General features: G+C 43.0%; 1 protein-coding gene across 9 annotated transcripts in view; it reads right to left on the reverse strand.

Annotated features, from left to right (window-relative positions):
- Positions 1-1320: 1320 nt before the first annotated feature.
- Positions 1321-18269, reverse strand: part of AFF3 (ALF transcription elongation factor 3) — a 616655-nt gene continuing 599706 nt past the window's right edge. For 8 of the 9 annotated variants that reach the window (XM_063713526.1, XM_063713522.1, XM_063713523.1 and 5 more), the window contains 5 exons: positions 15853-15924; positions 14404-14497; positions 10194-10243; positions 9822-10045; positions 1321-5876 (listed from right to left, as the gene is read on the reverse strand). In XM_063713526.1, the coding sequence (XP_063569596.1) occupies positions 5755-5876; positions 9822-10045; positions 10194-10243; positions 14404-14497; positions 15853-15924 (562 nt within the window). In that variant the 3' untranslated portion in view covers positions 1321-5754. The remainder of the gene's footprint in view (positions 5877-9821; positions 10046-10193; positions 10244-14403; positions 14498-15852; positions 15925-18269) is intronic. The other variant, XM_063713524.1, reaches the window with a different exon arrangement.

The raw sequence follows: 18269 nt of genomic DNA on the forward strand, positions 1-18269 counted from the left end.
CTATAAAATTGGCTGTAAGAGGTGGATTTTCAAAGTAACACACAGAGATTTAATCCCTTGATTCCCATTACTGTGAGTAAGAGCTGTGAACCTAAATCCCCTTGCAGCCAACCCAAAATTTACCCCCTGCTGCCTCGGAGTGCCAATTAAAATAATAAAAACCAAAACCGTGGTCAGATGTAATTAGTTTGAGAATGGAGTTTATAATTTTCCTCATGCCAAGCAAACAAGTTAACCCTTTTGGTGACATATACAGAATAAGCTGGACAAAGGGAAAACAAATCTCAAGTCTGAACATTTCTTGTGCTATTTGCCAGGAAGTTGTAATATTGAAAAACTGTGCTCTTCTGAGAACAGGAAAACGAGGACATAAACTCTGGTTCCCAATGGTTGGAAGTGCAGTTTATGTGGTCAGGTTGTTTTTCCCCTTTCATTAAAAAAACTTTCAAGATTCCACTTGATCTGGGTTTCTTCGAAAATGTGTTGCTTTTTAAAAATATAATTCTTATAGGGACAGACTTCAGTTGTGTAGCAGGCAAAGCTGCAGAAGAGAACGTTCTTGAAAGACTGCTGGGTGTTTCTTAGCACAAACCACCTCTGAAAGAGTATCAAGCTCAGTGGTTGGTGAAGCAAAGCCAAGTCCCTGTCCCACCCATCTTTGGGATGAGGAGTTCTCCATGGTGACCCTGAGTCAGGCTTCTTCTGCACCCCTCTGCTTGGTTAATGAGGACTCAACTGAACTGCCCATCTGCAAACAAACCCTTTCTGCATTTTTCTCTCTAGACACGAGTGAATTGTGTCAGATTGTATGATGGGACAAAGACAAAGGATATTTGAATCTAAGGACATGGGCTGGATCGGGTGAAGGGATGGTTTTGTTTTTTGTTGCTGTTTCTGCTTTCTTTAGTTTGGGGAGGAGGATAAGGAAAAGGGTTGGAGATAAGGCTAAAAACGAGGTTAACAAACTTACCCTCCCGCATAGGGGATGCTTCATGTCAAGCCACTGGTCTAATACCTCCGTCTTCTTTAGTTCAAAATTATCTTATTTTACTCAACCAAATATTGCAAACATGATTCCACCATGTTGGTTTCAGTTGTGTGCAGTTCCCTGACTGCACACAAGTCAGGGAAGTAACTTGTGACACTAAAGAATGACAAGCAAAGTGGCATCCCAGTGCTACTGGTTGAACAGGAACCCTGTGGGCATTGAGATGACCTTCTCAAGCTTTCTGTTGAGCCCTCACTGGGACACCGGGAGCGTGCACGTGTGTGCGTATGTGCATGTATCAGGAAATAGCAAAGACAAATAGTAAACTATAGTTATAATGAAGAAAAACATACTTTTTTTCCATGAAAAATGTCAGACTTCATACTGATAATCTGTGGGAGCTACATTTAAGCCATTTATGAAACAAAAAGATTGCTTTTAGAGAGATTATAAACTGGGAGCCAGAACAACTGACTTGAACGTATTTTGATTCTCAAGTTTCCTTGTAAAAATATTCACAGAAATTGGTGGATGTCTTTTACGTACAACTCAACTTTTCTCATTTACAACATAAATCATTTAATGTAACATTTGCAACCTTAGAAAGGCAGACATATTTAATCCAAGTCCGTTTATAAATTCCAATTTCACATGGATTAAAAACTGCAGATAAATTAAGTCACAATAATATCCTGTACATGCATTAAGGCTGGTGACTGCTAAAGTCTCTTGGGAATCTACAAATAGGAAATCACACGCAGATTACTGGGTCTGAAGAGTGTCTATGTTGTTAAAAAAATCTTGCTTTTTTTTTTGGTGATGCAGATTTCAACAGTAACTCTGGAAAACTGTGAAAAATGTTATTTAAAAATATATATGTATATGCTACTGCACAGTTTCAAAGATGTGATTCATAAATAATATTGGCTGCACTGATTAATTTTATAACAATTACTGCACTTCCAAGTTGATGCGAACACGCAGTGACTCATACTCAATATTAGGCACTAGTAATATCCTTCAGGCGTACTACAGTTTTATGTTAGCTGTATTGTACATATATATTTTTAAATGTATGCATTTATACAAACTGTGTATATTATGTATGGGGTGTCAGAAATGTACACATCACTGTTATATAATACACACATCATTGTTGTACATATGAGGATAAATTTTAGTGCAGAAAGTCTCATTGCATTGCATTCCATGTGTTCAATCTAGTACACAATTTGTCAACTCTTCAGATTATTTTTCCAGTACACATTCCTCATTAGATTATGGGTTTCAAGTTTCCATTTGCAATTTGAATGTTTCCAGAAATCTCTGTCTTAACCAAACCTCTCTCTCCAGGCACGATTCTGCACGTGAGTCTGATCTGTGTAGAGTAGTATCATCAAAAATGCCAAATTTTGATCAGGAATACACCTGGGCTACTCTCTTTCAAAGGCAATTGAACCTCGTGATAAAGGATAGCATCTATTCAGGTCATGGAAGGATATGGTCAGTTGAACTTGTGTTGAACTTTGGAGGCAAATGTACGTCTTCAAATAAAAAGACGTGGTAATAAAAATTATTTGCTTAAATTTGAGAGTCTCTGGAAGGATATACATCAAACTGTGAGCAGTGGTTGTCTCAGGCAGAAGGGACAACCAGGGACTTACACTTTCTACCTTCTACATTTCTGCACTGTTTGAGTTTTTACAATGAGTAGGTATTACTTTTCTAATCAGAAAACACAAGAAAGGTATTTCAACTTGAAACAAAACTAAACAGGCCAGGCATGGTGGCTCATGCACTTTGGGAGGCCGAGGCCAGAGGATCGCTTGAGCCCAGGAGTTTGAGACCAGCCTGGGCAACATAGTGAGACCCCATCTCTACAAAAAAAATAAAGAAAAAATTAGCCGGGTGTGGTGGCATGTGCCTAACTTCCCAGCTGCTTGGGAGGCTGAGGCAGGAGGACTGCTTGAGCCCAGGAGTTTGAGGCTGCAGGGAGCCATGATCGCACCACCGCATTCCAGTTTGGGCCACAGAGCCAGACCCGGTCTCAAAACCAAACCAAACCAAACCAACAACAACAGCAGCAACAACAAAACTAAGTAAAAGGAACAAGTTATGAATGACTTTCACAAGCAACAATTGGAGGATGGTTACTAACCAAAATCACCTATGCCAAACCCCACAGAAACTGCTGTACCAACGTGCTCCACACGTGCTCCACAGATGAAACGAGAGACAGTCATAAGAACTACATGCTCTGACCACTGCCCACAAGGGCAAGTTTCAAGAAGTTTTCCTGGGAAACGTGGGCCACCAGAGTGCTGATAAAACACTGCTGGCCCACCTGTCAAATGGGGCTTCACAGGGAAGCTCATCACATAGATGTCACAACAAAGTCTGCAACTTTCAAGGTGGGCAGGACCAGAGAAACTCTCCAGGGATGCAGGACAGACCTCCAGGGCCATCCCTTTATGTGTTTGAATATTTCATCAGGATTCTTCAAGAGTAAGTAGAACAAAGTCTCAGTCCTCCAAAAAAATGACTCGAAATTTCTTAAGTTAGGTTCAAGTTTCTGACATACGATGGGATTTTGAACTCTGTCAAAAATTAGTGAAAGGGCTGGGTGTGGTGGCTCACGCCTGTAATCACAACACTTTGGGAGGTGGAGGCGGGTAGATCACCTGAGGTCAGGAGTTTGAGACCAGCCTGGCCAAATGGCGAAACCCAGTCTCTACTAAAAATACAAAAATTAGCTGGGCATGGTGGTGTATGCCTGTAATCCCAGCTACTTGGGAGGCTGAGGCAGGAGAATCACTTGAACCCAGGAGGCAGAGGATGCAGTGAGCCGAGATCATGCCACTGCACTCCAGCCTGGGCAACAGAGCGAAACTTGTCTCAAAAAAAAGTGAAAGGGTTGTAAGAAGCACCCCAGTTGGAGACATGTAAAATGGAAATTCTCTTAATATTTCCAAATGCTTGAAGGCCAAAGCCAAATGCAAATTCCATAAGCCCTTCTTATTTTCAATTACTTTCAAATCATCTAAGTTGTTCAGTCATTTACACAATTTTGAATCAGTGCTCAGAGCTAAGGAATTACAATGATCTTACTTCCCATCTACGGACCAGGCTGACAAAAATGTTAACAGTGCAATCCAACCTGTAAGAATATCAGTGAATGTTTATAGATCAGCATCTAGTCTAAGTATTTTGTGCTGTCATCACCTTGAAAAAATGGATTGCTCCACATATTACACTGCCTGCCTTTCTCAGACCGTCCTGGTGCAACTTTATCAAGTAAGAGGCCTCAAGGACATTATTTTTGTTTTTAAAGTGTGGCAAGATAGACCCTCTTTTACAGGAGTTATTTTCTTTTCGTCAAGATTTCATATCCAAATATATTTAACAAGATGACTAAATCTAGGGCATAAGACACTATAAAAGAAAAAACATCAGACAAAAACTGTAAACAAGATGTCAAAGAAACTAAAATGTAAACTTAATTAAAAAAAGAAAACAAGAGAAAAACTCAGAGCAAGGTGTAAACATACCAGACACACAGGACACAGGAAGAGGCTCTGGTTGCTGCTGCGCCAGAAAGGAACTGTGATCTTCTGCATTGCAAGCAGCCTGCTAATCAAAGCCTGAAAAATCGCCCCCAAATCAAAACGCGTCAAAGGGCTGCAGGTGCACATTCTGCATGAGGAGTGAGAGAATCAGCATTATCATGGCAAATAGCTCTCAGCCTGGTAAGCAAAGGATTCAGGCTCCTACTGAAGGGACATTCTAGGTAATGGCCTCATTTAGCCAAGAAAATCGTAAGAAAGCTATTGGTGGAAAGAAAAGACTTGAAACAGATTGGCTGACAAATGCCATGTGGCTCTACAGCCACCGAGTCACAGTGGCAGGAAGAAGAAATACATATGGCTGGTGGGCTTGTTATCACAGGTGCAGAAAACTTCAACTCCTAACTGAGCTCCAACACACAGGCGCTGCTGCTTTAGTGTCTGTTAACTTTCAAAGACGCTGAGTTTTTGCTAAATCTCAGTGCCATTTGCGTACTACTTGGAGGTGGGGCTGGGAAGGGCTGTGAGTGTCCATCTGTTTGCCTGGAATGCATTTAGTTGATAATAAAGTCAGATGGGGGAAGGGAATTAGAGGAAGAGCAGGGTATTTGGTAACATGCAATCTAGTAAACTTCCGGCACAAAAATATCTGGCTTATTTTCATTATTCAATTACCCATTAATACATACCAATCAAAAAATAATTGGGGAATAGTATATTAATACTGAAAGTAATCAACAGTATAAGAGCAGGTCCAGCTTCACTGGCAGTCAAGCTTTTGGTGTGCTGTATTGCACCTGGTTAACTAACCCATGAGATTTTGGTTGAATTTTCTAAGAAGTCATGGTTTAGCACTGGAATAGAAAGTGTGTGTCTGTGATTGTGTGTGAGTACGGTGTGTGTGTGTGTGTGTACTTCCTCTAATCAGAAACCTCTGATCACTTTGTCTAGCCTGGGATTATGGAAACTAGACAAAGAAGGTGTGTTCTGAAGAGCTGTGGATCTTACACACATACACAGGCGGCTTCTTATATACCCACACATACAAACACACATGCCCTGCAAAAGATCATTGTTCAATGCTGAGGAAATGTTCACCGCAGTCTGATAAATGCTGTGACTGGGAATTTCAGTAGCACAGTGTCCAAAAATGTTGAGCCATCTGTGGAGACCAGAGCCCAATCTGGCTCCAGGGTGAGGTCCCTATGACAGGTGGGCGCTGTTCCGCAGCCAGTGCAGGCCCTGTTGGGAGTACTGGACCAGGTGCTCCATGCTGCTGTGCAGGGTGACTGGCCCCATGAGCAGATCCAGGTCGTTGAAGAATTCTAGGGGACAGAGAGAGTTGTTAAGAATGCCACACATGCTAGGTGTGCTATCCTGAGCAACTGATGTAACAAAAAATTCCATTCATGGTCTCTCTATCAATCAAGGATTCTCTGTTCCATCATGTAACTTTAGGATTCCTTTGAACAAAATAAAATCCAAGGGTGGGGAACTCATCCTATATCCAAATAAATAAATACATGATATCTGCCATTTCTAACTCAAATGAATAGTATTTGCTTAGCCAAATAGCAAAGAAAATCCATATCCTCCAGCTGCATTCTCCTAGTCCAGTAATGCTTCCCACTCCTGAATGAGAACGTGGCTCTGTCGTCCCTCACCCTGTACTCAATTCTGGCATGTGCTGACCCCTGAAGTGAGTCCAAGGGGTGAGGCTCCAGGCTCCTAGGGGCAAATCAGAGATGGGCTATGAGACATCTGGACTGAAGTCACCTTCTAGCTTTTGAACATTCCCTAGGTTTGCCCTTTCACCAAACGTTTATGATGTGGCCAGGCACGGTGGCTCACACCTGGAATTCCGGCACTTTAGGAGGCCGGAGCGGGTAGATAGCTTGAGGTCAGGAGATCGCGACCAGTCAGGCCAACATGGCAAAACCCTGTCTCTACTAAAGATACAAACGAACATTAGCCAGGTGTGGTGGTGCATGCCTCTAATCCCAGCTACTCTGGAGGCTGAGGTGGGAGAATCGCTTGAACCAGGGAGGTGGAGGTTGCAGTGAGCTGAGATTGTGCCACTGCACTCCAGCCTGGGCCACAGAGCAAGACTCCGCCTCAAAAACAAACAAATATTTATGATGTACCAAGGCACTCTGCTAGGTGCAGGGGCGTAGGGGATGATAGTGGGATGAATCCTGTGGGCTCTGCTGTCTCAAAAATCACAGTTTAGTGGCTGATAGAGGAAAACACATTCATATGGGCTACTCTGCTGTCATGGCTGGTCACTGAATACACTTCTTGGGAGTAAGTATCTGGGGGAAGTGTCTCAAAGGTCCTCACATACACGCCGAATGAAGACTTGCTGGGGCAGGGATGGGGAGGTGGCTGGGAGGTTGGCCAGGGCAGGGATCCAGGGGCAGAACAGAGGAGGAGGAGCAGGTAGGGGTAGGGGAACAATGCCAAGTCTGCACTGGACACTTGGCACTGAGCCCTCTCGTAGGAGATATCTAGCAGGCAGCTAGCAGTGCCATCTGGAGCTTGGCCTGCTCAGTCTCCCAAACTCGACACGTGTATTTCTATACATTTGTCCTTTCTGTTTTGTCCACTGGTGACACCCACCCTACCTATTTCAGTCACTAAACTGCTAAGCGCTTTTCTTTTCTTTTTTTTTTCCTTGAGATGGAGTCTCGCTCTGTCACCCAGGCTGGAGTGCAATGGTGCGATCTTGGCTGTCTGCAACCCCCGCCTGCCTCCCAGGTTCAAGCGATTCGCCTGCCTCAGCCTCCTGAGTAGCTGGAATTATAGGCGAGCACCACCACACCCGGCTAATGTTTGTATTTTCAGTAGAGACGGGGTTTCTCCATGTTGGCCAGGCTGGTCTCGAACTCCTGACCTCTGGCGATCCGCTCACCTCAGCTTCCTAAAATCTAAGTGCTTTTCAAAGTCCTATTACATGGTTCCATGCCAGCTCCTCTAGCAAGCTCCTCCTGGTGGCTTCTGACCCCCATGGCATTCTCACTGGACTTTCTCTGGGCTGCATGTTATGTACTATGTGGTTTTATTTACAATCTCATGCACTCTGCCATATATTCCTTATCTCATCCTGAACATCTTGCTCTTGGCTTTGGAGCTATCATGCTCCCATGCTATCATGAGAACATAGTTTGCATTTCACGGCCTGAAAGTGAACTCAGATTTGCACTCTTACCTGCTGCTGCAGGGACAATAGTAAATTAGTATAATCTTTCAGGAGAAGAGTTAACAGCAAATGTCGATATATAGAACAATATATATCTTAAGAGAATCTATACCTATTGACCCCCAAATTTTATTCCACAACTCCCTCCTAAGAAAATAATCAGAAATATGGCTGGGCATGGTGGCTCACGCCTGTAATCCCAGTACTTTGGGAGGCCGAGGCAGGCAGATCACGAGGTCAAGAGATTGAGATCATCCTGGCCAACATGGTGCAACCCTGCCTCTACCAAAAATACAAAAAAATTAGCTGGGCATGGTGGCACATGCTTGTAGTCACAGCTACTCGGGAGGCTGAGGCAGGAGAATCGCTTGAACCCAGGAGACGGAGGTTGCAGTGAGCTGAGATAGCGCCATTGCACTCCAGCCTGGCAACAGAGCAAGATTCTGTCTCAAACCAAAAAGAAAAAAAAAAAGAAAAACAAAGTAACCAGAAATATGAACAATGACTTATGTGGGGATATTTATCCCAACATTATTTGTCACAGTGGAAAAAAATTGGAAGGAACTTAAATGTCTAACAACAGGGGAATGGTTTGAGAAATCAAGATACTTTGTGACTGTATAATCAATGTACTAGGATATTATTATAGAACCACCATAAAGGGTGTTTTTGAACTAGGTAGTGACATGAGAAAATGCCTGATATAATGTCAAATGAAGAAAGGATATACAACTGTGTGAGTATCCCAGCTACTCAGGAGGCTGAGGCAGAAGAATCGCTTGAACCCGGGAGGCGGAGCTTGCAGTGAGCTGAGATGGCGCCATTGCACTCCAGCCTGGGCGACAGAGCGAGACTCCGTCTCAAAAAAAAAAAAAAAAAAGATTATTGATGATTTAAAAGTTGTTTTATCTGAAGTTTTATGTGCTTTACAAACGTAGCCACGGTAAGTGTACATTACTTTTTTTTTTTTTTTTTTTTTTTTGAGACGGAGTCTCGCTCTGTCGCCCAGGCTGGAGTGCAGTGGCGCGATCTCGGCTCACTGCAAGCTCCGCCTCCCGGGTTCAGGTCATTCTCCTGCCTCAGCCTCCTGAGTAGCTGGGACTACAGGTGCCCGCCACCACGCCCAGCTAATATTTTTGTATTTTTAGTAGAGATGGGGTTTCACTGTGTTAGCCAGAATGGTCTCCATCTCCTGACCTCGTGATCCGCCCACCTCAGCTTCCCAAAGAGCTGGGATTACAGGTGTGAGCCACCGTGCCTGGCTTTTTTTTTTTTTTTTTTGAGACAGAGTCTTGCTCTGTTGCCCAGGCTGGAGTGCAATGGCATGATCTTGGCTCACTGCAACCTCTGCCTCCAGGGTTCAAGCCATTTTCCTGCCTCCTGGTTTCAAGCCTTTCTCCTGCCTCAGCCTCCCAAGTAGCTGGGGTTACAGGCGTGCACCACCATGTCTGGCTAATTTTGTGTATTCTTAGTAGAGATGGGGTTTCGCCATGTTGGCCAGGCTGGTCTTGGACTCCTGACCTCAGGTGATCTGCCTGCCTCAGCCTCCCAAAATGTTGGGATTACAGGCGTGAGCCACTGTGCCCCGCCTTACATTACTTTTATAATCAGTAAAAACAAATGTTATTCAAAAAGAAATACAGCTTACTGCTGCACATAAAATGCTCTTTTCAACTGTAAGCAGCTGGCACTCAGAGTTAGTAACATTCTCATTCACTCATTCATTCATTCATTCATTCATTCACTCAGTGTTTCAGAGCTCCACCTGTGTTCTAGGCACTGGGCTAGGTCTTAGGAACACAAACTTGAATACAATGCAGTTCCTACCTTCGAGAAGCCCTCGGGCTAAAGGGAAAAGTGTAGGTGTGCATATCTATACCTGCACCTTGGTCTGTCTCATACCATTTTCCACTAAGAATAGAGGGAGACAAAGGCATTGGAAGCCCTGCCGTGGGGGCGAGGGCACCATTGGCGACAACTCCTCCTATTTCTCCTTCGAGAGGCCACGGAAACTTGCCCACTGCTGCCCTGATTGGGTGGGCCCCTGGTTCCCCGTGGGGTGTGCACTCACCTCGGTTTTCCTTGGCCAGGTTGTCGGCCATCTCCCAGTAGTCGTAGCTGTGCAGGATGCTGTTGGTGATGCTGACGTGGTTGGCCGCCATCTGGTGGATGCGCTGTGGGATGCTGACGATGGTCGACGGGGACAGGGCGCTGGTGTTGGAGAGGCTGCCCTGAGACCCCACGGAGCTGGCGGGAGAGGGGTTGGGAGACATGGGGGATGGGGTTCCAGTGCTCCTGGAAGGGGAGAGGTAGAAAAACCAGAGTGGCGAGGTCGGGAGCAAGCGAGGCAGGGCAGCCCCTTGAGGAAGAGAAAGCAAAGCGCAGTGACCCAGCACCATGCATTGTCTGGCTTACGGCACTGACTTTGGAAAAGCGAACTTACTTTCCACTGGCCCCCCATGGGGATGGGGCTTGGGCAGCTTTAGATGAGTTCTGCAAGAAAATAAAAACACTGACAGTGAGTGCCATCTGCGTGAGGTGAAACAGGTGACATGAACGTATTTTCAGGTGACTGCAGAGAGAAGCAAAGGCAGACACTGCAGGAAAAAGGCACCTTCAGAGAAACTGGACCTGGGAAGTCTCCATCACAGTTCTCTGTTCCCTTTCTGGAAGCGAGTCGGGACAGCTGCCTGGACTTCGGAAGTTTAACAGTATTTCTCTTAAAGAGAGTTGCTCTTGAATATTCCTAAGAGAATATATTTAAATGTATTTCCCTAGCAGACAGGATACTCAAAAGTTCTAGTTTATCTGAATATTCTGATTTAGAAGTTATTTTGCATGTACAAGGTGCCTGAATCAGCCCTCAGTGAGGTAAGTGAAGGGCTTCACCCACAGCCTGGGTTTTTATGTACAAATTTTAGGTACCACATTAAGTCATAATCCCAAGGGTCTGTTAAATCTTGAAGCAGCCTTATTTTTTCATTGTAAATTAATTTTTCTTAAAAGGAAAAAAGAGCAGGAACACCCTCATATCTCCCCTTATATACAATACTTTATATTTAAAAGTAGGACATATTTGCAGAAACAGTCGACATACATTTACTTAGTGCCTGAAAATACATGACATCAGATTATATTGTTTTAACTTAGGAAGTTTAAAAGTATTTCTTCTTAAAGGAAGTTGCTGTTACATATTCCTAAAAGAATTGATTAAAATATATTTCCATAACAGACAGGATGTTCAAACATTCTGGTTTATCTGAATATTCTGGTTTAGGAAGTTCTGTTGCACAAGCCAGGTGCTTGCATCAGATATTTAAAAGTTTTGCCTCTAGTTAGGGAAGTTGCTCAATGCAGTTAGATTTCCTCTCTGAGAACCCAATCATGCCTTCATAGGACTGTTAAGGGAGAAAGTGGTCTTTGTGATGCTGATGGGAGTTTTCCCCTTCCAGAGACAAGAAAACAGCCTCAGCCTGGTTCTCCAGAGACAACATGTTTCTTTTGGTTAGAAAGAACTGTATAGAGTGGTGACTGATTTTTCTGGTTTTAGTGCGGGTGTTATTAAAACGGCAAGAAATGGCCTGTCAGAACTCTGAGGTGCTACAATGGCAAGATGTAAATGTAAGAACAACATTGCAAACCATGCCACATTTGCCTGTCTCAGGAAATACAATTATTTTCATGAGGAGAATTAGGAAACCTTCTTGAATAGGGGAGCTTATCCTCCCTTTCCTGACACAATGTTACTGACACCTTTCTCAAGCTGGTGCTACTGGACTGATCACTTTGTTTCTGTTTCATCCTGTGGTTCTGAGAACGTGATCTATAGAATGGATGTTCCGGATATAAGAACACTAATGGCAGAAGGGGAGAAAGGCTTGGGGGTTGCAGAAACAGTCCAGTAAAGGCTGCTGAATGGAGGAAGAAGGCAGGGTCTCACACCTGTAATCCCAGCACTTTGAGAGGCTGAGGTGGGTGGATCACCTGAAGTCAGGAGTTTGAGACCAGCCTGGATGACATGGTGAAACCCCATCTCTAGTAAAGATACAAAAAATTAGCCGGGTGTGGTGGCACACGCCTGTAATCCCAACTACTTGGGGGGCTGAGATAGAATCGCTTGAACCCGGGAGGTGGAGGTTAGGGTGAGCCAAGATCGCGCCACTGCACTCCAGCCTGGGTGACGAAGTGAGACTCCGTCTCAAAAAAAAAAAAAAAAAAAAAGAAGTCTTGAGTTCTCTTCCTCTACCACTAAGCCCCACGCCCAAGAAATACCAGCAGGAACAAAGTTCTTTCTTTTTAGAGATAGCTCTGTACTGATAAAACACATATAGCCAAATTGTCTTGGGTACCTAAAGATTTCATGGTCTCTGAACTCAAAGTAGCATTTAAATAGCCCTTGAGGCTGGGTGCGTGGCTCACACTGGTAATCCTAGCACTTTGGGAGGCCAAGGCGGTATACTCGCTGGAGGACAGGAGTTCGAGAAGAGCCTGGACAATGCAAGGAGACTGCTATGTCTACAAAAAAATGAAAAAATGAGCTGGGTGTGGTGGCGTGTATCTGTGGTCTCAGCGACTTGGAAGGCTGAGGTGGGAGGACTGCTTGAGCCCGGGAATTCAGAGCTGCAGTGAGCTCTGACTGTATCACTGTACCAGTGAGCTCCGACTGTACTCTAGCCTGGACAACAGGACAGAAAAGAAAAAAAAAAAGTCCTTGAAACTTTGTATCCAAGTTTCAGTTATCAGGAATAAGTTCTGGAGATCTATTGTACGGGATGATGACTACAATTAATAATGATGTATAGTATACTTGAAAATCTCTAAAAGAATCGATTTTAAATGTTCCCATCACAAAAACGGTAAGTATGCGAGGTGATGGATATGTTAATTAGCTTGATTTAATCATTCCACAATGTATAAATATATCAAAACATCACATTATACATAAGTACATGCAATTTGTTGTTGATTAATTAAAAAAATTTTAAAAATGGCTTTTGATGAAGGGTAAATGACATTAATTCCTTGAGGAGCAACTCTGATTGATTTTCTGGTTGTGTTTTCTTTTTTTTTTTTGAGACAAAGTCTCACTCTGTCACCCAGGCTGGAGTGCGGTGGCGCCATCTCGACTCACTGCAACCTCTGCCTGCCGGGTTCAAGCGATTCTCGTGCTTCAGTCTCCCTAGTAGCTAGAATTACAGGTGCCTGCCCCCACGCCCGGCGTGTTTTCTACCCATTCTGTATGTATTTGTGGGCTGCAGAGAATATTAAGAACTTGTACCCCTTAAAAGTTTGTTGTAGCCCCTGGCGGCTTACAGAATTCAGCTTCCTTCTTTATTCAAGCATTTTCCTTGACTGTAATAATTCTCTTTAGTAGTAGCTCCTACGTTCTGGATTTTTGAACACTATTGATGTTGACTTTAGGCACCTGAAGGAAAGGGAAGGCTCAGTGCTGGTTCTTGTCCTGATGACACAGGACGGTCAATGGGCTGAGAAAGTGATGTCCATGGCCTAGCACCTGGCTACTCTACATGCACAATTAGAAGGCAGTGTGCTGAACATACCCCAGGAACCCCCAGCACAGCCTGGCCATTAGAGATCACCTCTAGAGAAGGTTGGGCATGAACAGATCTCAAATGATGGTTGTGTATCTGACAAAGGGCTGTTGGAGATAGAGACGGCATAATTTCCAGTTTCTATAGATAAACAGAGAAGAGGCCCAGAAATCTCAAATGAATTATTAATGTAAGGTCGACCTCACAACAGCACATCAGCGAAGGCTTTTAAAAATTTATTCTCCCAGTGAAAATAATTTCATTCCCTGAGATAAGTAAAAGGTGGCATGGTTTGAGATTTTATCCCTATAGCTACACATGGCTATCCACTGCTTCTGAGTTCTAACAAGCCATCTCTTACCATTTTAAATAACGCCTCTATTAAAAATTAAATTAGCTACTAGAGACTAGCTAAGAGGGAATGGCTCTAAGGGGTTACTTCTAAGGAAAAGAAGCTCTAAGTGAGCACGAGGAATTTATGTTAGCTATAAAGATGAATTTCCTAGGACACTGGAACGAGTAACTGGATCTTCTTTCTCTTGAAGCCATAAAAATACTTGGACAAGGCTGGGGCGTGGTGGCTCACACCTGTATTCCCAGCACTTTGGGAGGCGGAGGCGGGCAAATCACCTGAGGTCAGGAGTTTGAGGCCAGCCTGACCAACATGGTGAAACCCTGTCTCTACTAAAAATACAAAATTAGCCAGGCGTGATGGCATGCGCCTGTAATCTCAGCTACTCGGGAGGCTGAGGCAGGAGAACCGCTTGAACCCAGGGAGGCGGAGGTTGCAGTGAGCCAAGATCGCGCCATTGCACTGCAGCCTGGGCAACAAAGAATGAAACTCTGTCTCCAATAATACAAAAAATAAAAATAAAAAAAATAAAAATACTTGGACAAGAAGGCAGGGAGATACATTAGATGGACTCTCAAAGGCCCATCCTGAGCTCTGAAAGCCACAAATGTGGCATAAATGGGGTTACCTTGGGGACCAGAGGTGACCTGCATTAGCCCCAAAGCAATGGATTCTACCAGGTGCTTCACAAATTTGACAGGGAGACAAGTGAAATTAAAGAACAATTCTGCTCATTCACTAGACAGTACCTTGAAATAGTCAATTAGTGCTTTTGAATACTTTACAGCGTGGTCCCTTTTGAGTCGAAACATCCGCCAGTACAGGAGAGCCAGGCATCGGTAACTGCAGGCGAAAAGACAAACAGGCCCAGAAGCGGCTGAGTGCGCCCTGCGCAAACAAGACTTAAACATTTTTGTTGTTGTTCTAAGGCACTCAATAACTATACCTTGTTTCTATATAGGAAATCTTTCTATATGTGCATATAATGTCTGTGAGGGAACACCTTTTGTCCAAAAATAGAATTCAAAATTCCAAGAAGGTATTCCATAAATACATTTATCACTAGATAATTTTACAGCATTAGCTGAATCACTCTGTTGGGTCACAGGGGCTGGCCGCTTCCTTCTTCCACCACGAGAGGGCACTGTCTCTCCACGAGAGGCGCGAGGTAGCTCTAGCACGCAGCCTTCACTGCTTCGCGGGCGAGCCCCGCTCTGCGGAAAGGACGGCACTGCCACCTGATTTTACTGAACTATAATCAGCTCCACTGAAGTCACAAACATGAATGTACTTTATAAACAACAAAAACACTATGCTGGGAATAGGTGCCATCATTTTATTATTTCCTATAATATTTTGTATACTTATTTATATATCAGTATTCTATCTTATATAATAATATAATTGTCATTTAGTGCATTATTCCAATATGGGACTTAAAGTTTGAAAGGGGCACAAAAGGCGTTTCTGAGACTCAACTTCTCTTCCTTGGAGCTATTCACTCAGTTATTTGCTAACTCGGATCTGATGCTGACATCCAGAATACCAACATTCTGGGTACAATGGCAACATCTCCTCCTAGCAAACCAAACCCAGGACAGGTCACAGTTTGAGACCTTTTTTGTGTCTGTTGCTGTTATTATTATTTTTTAATTCAACTGTCTTTATTTCGCTGCTTGGTAGACATGTATTCTATCAACATTCTCTGCCTTCCACCTACTAATGAGTAAGGAAGGGCTGACAGGTAAAGGAACTATAGGTTACCCGATCGTTCCCTTTTTTCTGTGGCATCATTTTCAAAGTAAATGGCTGCGCCGGGCGCGATGGCTCACGCCTGTAATCCCAGCACTCTGGGAGGCTGAGGCGGGCAGATCACTTGAGGTCAGGAGTTCAAGACCAGCCTGACCAACATGGTGAAACACCATCTCTACTAAAAATACAAAAATTAGGCCGGGCACGGTGGCTCACGCCTGTAATCCCAGCACTTTGGGAGGCCTGTCGATTTTCAATCACTGTGAATTCAGATCATGTATAGTACGGCAGCAAAAAATGGTCTGGACTTTCCCTGGTCATTAGAACTGCTCTGGGGCTTTGTATGTTAGAAGGCATTGGGCAAACACTATGCATTTCAGCACCTGGTTTGCCAATGACGGCATGCGAGGCTGGGGCTGCTATTCTAAGCGGAGATGGGCACTCACCATAATGCAGCCAGTTGTTTGTCTTCTGGTGTGGCATTGGGTCCTGAGTGGGTTTTTAGTCTCATAGCATACCTTAGAAAAAGGGGGGGAGGAGGTATAAATAAAAAACATAAAAAGCAAAGAAATAGTAAAACAAGCTTTTTTATTAACAGAACTTCTATGATGGTAGTTCTCCCTGCCTGATCCTTAGCTTTTCGTAGTACTTGCTGATAATTCTTTCTTAAAAGCTAGCTGGTGCTGCTCCATTTTCCCAAGTGTTACATTACTGTGATGACTAGAACAGCTACTTTCTGCTCTTTAACAATACAAGTTCAAATGCTACAGATTGTCGGGAGTGATACCAGTTCAAGAACTATTCATGTATATGGTAACATGTCCATTTTTCCAAATTTCGATTTATGGCTGAGTGTCTGACAGATGGAGGTGAAGTTCTATCCTTCTGTGCTTACCTCCAGAAGAATTTCCATCCTGGGTATGCAGAGGAATGCTTAGATTTACCCCTCTTTGTTATGTAAGTTTACTTCGACAGCTACATAAGTGTCCTGAGTACATTTTTAATCTCTATTTGCTTCTACAGACAGATGCTACGAGAAACCAGAGGCTTTTATGGACTGCACTTAATTCCATTTATTTTTCTGAACCAAGGGGACTGTGGCCATTGCTTTCTCCCAGTAACATACCAAATTACATATGTAGACTCTTTGAGAGAGCTGAGGCAATATGTATAATGATCAGATTGTCCTAGGTTCAGATCTCAGCTTAGCAACTTATAAGTTGTAAGAGCTTAGACAAATGTATTAACATCTTTAAGCCTCCATTTCCTTATCTATAAAATAAGACTAATACTGCCAATCACATAACATTGTGGTAAGAATTAACTAAGATAGTGTTTGTAAAGCTCTTGGGATAGCTGGCTGGCTTGTAAATTGCTCAAGAAACATACTGTTATCATCGCACTATCTCCTCAACATGCAGACTTGTAGCATTTTTGAGTGTTATCTCTTTGCATAATTTTTACAGTGGTTGCTCTGGGTTTTACAATATACATGTAATTTATTGGTATTAACATTTTATCACTTTGGATAGTATGGAAGTATGGAAGTCTTACTTCAATTTAGATACCTTTACCTTCCACTTAAAAATAGCATTGTCTTGAGTATCAGATGGTGGTGTAATTTTTTATTTTTTATTTTTTTGTTTTCTAGCAGTGGGGTCTTACTATGTTGTCTGGGCTGGTTTCAAACTCCTGGCCTCAAGCTATCCTCCCAGCTTGGCGTCCCAAAGTGCTGTGATTACAGATGTGAGCCACTGTGCCTGGCCTGCTGGTATAGTTTTTGTTTCAATCCTCAAACCTGGTTTATAAACTCATAAGGAGAGTAGTTTATTGTATATATATCTATGTGTCTGTTCTTCCTTCTTTCCCAATGGTTCCATATTCCTTCTTTTGTCATTTTCTTTCTGTTTGAGAAACTTCTTTTAGCCAGTCTTTAAGGGTGGGTCTTTTAGAGATAAATACTTGTACTTTTCCTAAATCTGAGGATATCTTTATTTCCCTTCATTCTTGAAGAATAGTTTCACTGACTCTAGAATTCATGGCTTGATAGTACCTTCTTTCAACCCTTGGAAACTGTCAGGCCACTCCCTCCCAGCCTGCATACTTTCAGAGAAGCCTGCTGTCATTCGAATTGATTCTCCCCTACAGATAATTATCATTTCTCCCTGGCTGCTTTCATGATATTTGGCCTTTAGTTTTTGGAAATGTAATCATGGTGTGTTTTTGCATGCATTTCTTTGGGTTTATCTTATTTGGGTTTTTCTCTGCTTCTTAAATCTGTAGGTTTATGTCTTTTGACAAATTTGGCAAGTTTCAGCCATTATTTCTTCAAATACTCTCTCAGTCCCACTCTCTATTCCTCTCCTCTGAGACTTCCATGACACAAATGTTGGATCTTTTCTTATTGTGCTTGAGGCTGTATTCATTTAATTTTTTCAGTCTATTTCTTCTTTACTGCTCAGATTGGGTAAATTATATTTTTTGTCCTCAAGTTCATTGACTCTCTCCTGTCATCTCCACTCTACTACTGAGTCCATTTTTGGGGTTCATATTATCAAATTCTACAGTTTCACAATTTACATTTAGTTCTTTTTAAAATAACTTCCATTTCTTTGAAAAGATTTTCTGTTTTTTGTTTGTTGAGTGATAACTGTGATTATTGAAGCATTTTTACAATGGCTCCTCTAAAAATCCTTGTCAGATAATTCCAGCAACTAATTCATCTTTGCAATGAGGTCTTCTGATCATCTTTTTTCATGCCAGTGGTGATTGTCCTAGTTCTTGGTATGAAGAGTTCGTTCCTAGGGTATCCTGGACATTTTGACCATTAAGTTAGGAGACTCTGAGTCCTATTTTAAATCCA

This window comes from Pongo abelii, chromosome 12 (assembly GCF_028885655.2).
Source record: "Pongo abelii isolate AG06213 chromosome 12, NHGRI_mPonAbe1-v2.0_pri, whole genome shotgun sequence".
In the NCBI taxonomy this organism is placed as follows: domain Eukaryota; kingdom Metazoa; phylum Chordata; class Mammalia; order Primates; family Hominidae; genus Pongo; species Pongo abelii.